Source organism: Pseudomyrmex gracilis, unplaced genomic scaffold (assembly GCF_002006095.1).
Source record: "Pseudomyrmex gracilis isolate BER0280 unplaced genomic scaffold, ASM200609v1 scaffold_1390, whole genome shotgun sequence".
Lineage (NCBI taxonomy): Eukaryota > Metazoa > Arthropoda > Insecta > Hymenoptera > Formicidae > Pseudomyrmex > Pseudomyrmex gracilis.
Window position 1 is genome coordinate 16325 of NW_018021974.1, and position 4427 is coordinate 20751.

General features: G+C 29.4%; 1 protein-coding gene across 1 annotated transcript; it reads right to left on the bottom strand.

Annotated features, from left to right (window-relative positions):
- Positions 1-1489: 1489 nt before the first annotated feature.
- LOC109862115 (NTF2-related export protein-like) lies at positions 1490-3672 on the bottom strand. Its single transcript, XM_020442036.1, has 4 exons — positions 3476-3672; positions 2540-2626; positions 2322-2466; positions 1490-1950 (listed from the first exon to the last, which is right to left on the bottom strand). Exons 1-4 carry the CDS (start codon positions 3482-3484, stop codon positions 1769-1771), a joined length of 423 nt encoding a protein of 140 aa, XP_020297625.1. The 5' UTR covers positions 3485-3672; the 3' UTR covers positions 1490-1768.
- Positions 3673-4427: the final 755 nt, after the last annotated feature.

Below are 4427 nucleotides of genomic sequence, written 5' to 3' on the forward strand. Positions count from 1 at the left end.
ATATATGCGATAATATCGTACGCCTACATACAAAAGTGTTATGTTTAGACAAACAGAACTCGAAATGTGTAATTAATCAAATAACTCTTGAGTGTCGTGTGCTTTGTTCTTATCCATATTAGTACAGAGTACCATGACGGTACAGTTCTTCCAAAAAGCACAATAAGCAGAAATATTCGCCTGAAGACATCCACGTGGAGTGCAAACGATTTGTGACGATCACAATTTACGGGAAGTGCATCTTAATTGATAAGATTATATATCTAAATGAAAAGTGAAAGCTGCAACAAAACAGCGGACAAATAATACATATTAATCTGTGTCTGTACAGTATTTTTTCTCTCTACTCACGTATACGGAGAGGAGTTTTAAGTATTGTGCATTTGTTCGAGCGTATTAGTCGTACTACTTTGTTCTTCGTATTTCATCTGCACTACTCTGCATGGGGGAGGGAAGGAGTTTATATGTTTTCTACATATTTTAAAACGTGTGAAAAGAATGAGTGTAGTATTATATACGAAGAATTAAAATTCTGTTGTTTTTAATGACGTTTGATGTTTACAACGTTCCCGTGCAGATATGCGCGTTGCATCGGCTATATGTTTTCGCGGAGATAATAAGTAAGCTAAGTTTTATAGTTCGTAATACATCGACTGTAGACTGCTGCGATAGTAATAATACTCCGAACTGATTTTTGATGGAAGTTTTCAGGCTTATACTTCATTTTGCTTGTGCTTGATAACTAAAAGAAGAATGCAATAGAAACGTGAGATGAGTCACCGGAGAACTCTTTCTTATTACACTGCCTATTATCAATACGGTTTACGGCTAGTAGTATATATACTGAATTTACTAGTAATCTTAATTATGTATAAATGTATTTTTTCTTTTTCGATTCCAATTTTTCGATTTTCTTTATATATTATTTGTACCTGTGATAAACTAATCAAGCCTTTTATCTCTCTCTCTCTTTCTCTCGCGCGCGCACTTTTTTTTTTTTTATATCAAAAGAATCATGCTCAACAAAACCAATAATAGTTATATGAATAAATTTTAGTCGTCAATCGTTTATTGTTTGAATGAAATTGTATTATTAAATATATGAGATACTAAAAGTGAATGTTTTATATAATCTGTATTATAGTGATTTTATGTCTATTTATATATTTGTATTTATTTCTAATTTTTTGATGTAAAATTAATCTCTTATAAAGAATACGACCAACGTACTGATTCACTAATACAAAATTTTAATATTGCTTTATACATTAATATAAGATGAATTCAAAATGAAAATAAAAATAAATTATCAAATTACGTTGTTTCTTAATTTGAATGGCTTTGCCCTAAGTAGTAACAATGCACACTGTCAAAACTAATTCTCGTTGTGCTAATTGTGTGCGCTATTATACAAATAATACACGTTTGTTGATTTTTAAGTATTTATTAAAAGTTTAACAAATTACGTAGTCAATATTTTATAAAATGATATTTGATGCTTTCGCGGTGTTATTAACATTCGAAGATGTTTTTTGGACCGCGTTAGTATCATCATTTTTATACCGATGTTATATGTGAACAAAACGGCATTTTGATTTCAGTTTCACTGAGTATCGATTGCTTGTGAAACCCTGATAAAGTAATATCTTCGAATGTTAATTTTATAAATTGTTTTGCAACAAACAAAAATCCTATTATCACTATATCACAATATAAAAAATAGCAATATTCTCTCTTAAGTATAAAAATATAAATACATTAAGTACAGTTATGAACTAGTACCACTATCGACTAGTTCTTGCGTTCGGAAACAGTCGCTCACAATCTTCCATTTGTCACCTATTGCCGTTATTAGAAAGGTTTGATTTATCGCCTTGGAGCTCTTCTCTTCATATTTTACTTGCCCACCAACTTTGACAAGAAATGATAGCTGGGTAGTTGTATCTGGACCTATTTGTTAACATAATATAATATTTTGAAACAAACTATAATTTTTAATATTTTGAAATAAACTACAATACTTCATACAAATAGCAAGATAAATTTAGCCTTTATTATTATGCTATAGTAAGATATGTTAAACGTAAAAACAATATACATTAAAGATATTTACTATCTTTATATATACAAATATTATGTAAGATATTTTTTTAACATTTATTTATATAAATGTTGAAAAAAATATTCTGTCAAAATCTAAATCGTAAAATTCAAAATACAAATTAAATATAATAAATCTGATATTTTCTAATATTTTTACTTGTCTGATATTTTTATAATATTGAAGATATAAGAGTGTGATGTGAATTATTAGCGTTTACCTATTATTGGCTGAGCATCCAGAGTAGTAACATTATGTTCAGACGGTGGCAGATCTGTCCAAAATTTTTGTATGTTCTCCTTGCCTGATACTCCATTTCCATTCCATATAAGATTAGCAGCTTCCATGTACATTCTTGATATTAGCTAAAACATAATTTTGACAATTTTATAAATTTAATTGAAGCAAACCAAATGTGGCAGTATTAATTTTACTTACGTATCTCCGCTTGTCCAAAGTTTCATAATACAATTTTGTAAATTCTTCAGCAGTCCGACAAGCTTGGTCAATTTTAGCTTTTAGATCCTGCAAAAGTGATGGTAGATATAAGGATTATCATGTACTCAAATATAATCAAATACTGAAAAAAATATCAAATATAATTAAATATTGAAACTATGTGATACTGCATTAATTAATTTTTATTTTTTAAAGACCTGTCTTTATAAAAATATACTTGCTAGAAGACTAAACTCATAATTTTTGTAGTCATTTATATAATGTTAGTATTCAGTTTTACAAATATAAATTTATGATTATTACTTTTTTGATCAAAAGAATGATTTCTCTGTGTTTACATTTTTGCTTCTTTATACTTTACTTACTTATGCTTCTACTTATTAAAAAAAATAAAATTAGTCAAGATATCAAAAGATATACATTGGCGTTCGGGGAGCACGCTATCAGTGCTATTGTGTCATTCTATCTTTGTTTTACATCTAATAAGCAATAAAGATAGAATGATGCAACAGCACTAATAGCGTGCTCTCCGAACGCAGCCATTGTTTGCTACATTAGTATTAGAAAATTGGAGTATAAATGCAAATTCTTTATTACTTAATATTTAATGTTTTAGCTTGCGTTTAGATTCCCTCGGCATTAGAGCCAATTGTTCCACTTTCAAATAAAGTATCGGGTAATCTATCTAATGGTTAAAACTCTGATTTGCGTTGTTCCACGTGTCGATAAAATTTATATATCTGCTAAATGATCAAAACCCAAAAGATAAATTACGTCAAATCGAATAAGCTGAGATTTATCGGAAGTTGGAACAACCGGCCCTTAGCGTCATGACGCCAAACACAATGTCTCTATTTTAGCATATATATAAATTTTTTTTCTTTTAAATATATACATATATACAACGTGTTATACCTGTTCCATTGTGAACTTTAGATTTATTCCAAGCTTATAGAAAAAAAATAAAAGAATAATATTCACTCTTTCTGTTACAATCACACGAGAATATTTATTACTTCTCAACAGTTTACTATTACTGCAATCGTTTTACTATGGCATAGCAACGAGACCGCACGAGATCAAGAACGAACCACGTGGAATGACCCAGTAAGAATACAAATGAGTTAGTACGAATTATGGTACATAGAGGCGTTAACATAGTGGGAACAGCCAATCATATTTTTGGTCAAATTGTGCGCGATATTCAAACATAAACTTGTATTAATACCTAAACATAAAAAAACACGACAAATAATGAGCTATAGCTCAAGTGTAATATAATTAATATAATTATAACAGTGGTTTTAAGTTGTAGTTTATTATTTGTCTGTCCTTCAGGAATTTGTTGTATTTGCGTGTTATGATAAAATTTGGTACATTAACACCCGTTTTCTCCATCTCCGATTAACTTAATGGTTATTCCATTGGAATTGCCAAATTAATCGGAGATGGTGAAAACGAGTGTAAGTTACATAATATTTAAAAAAATCTTTTCTTCACAGAATAACATTAATTGTTTCTCTGACGGCCGACTTCTTCATACCTCTCGATAACTATCCTCTGGATAAATTCCTCTGAGAACCAAGAAGAAGAACCAATTTTGGAAGATATCTTCTAGATAAAGTTATCAAAAACTTATCTAGAAGTGAAAAAATTGGTTGTAAGAAGTTGTGAGCTGATATAGACTGTGACATACTCACACTGCCAGAATTGGTAATCTATACGTGATCTATTATACAAAATATAATAAGATAGATTTTTTTTAAATATTGGCAGCAAATATCGAAACTCAGCCAAAATGATCAGCAATGAGTAAAGCCAAGACATACAAAAAAATTCAAGCAATTTAAAACTTAAGAAAATTAAC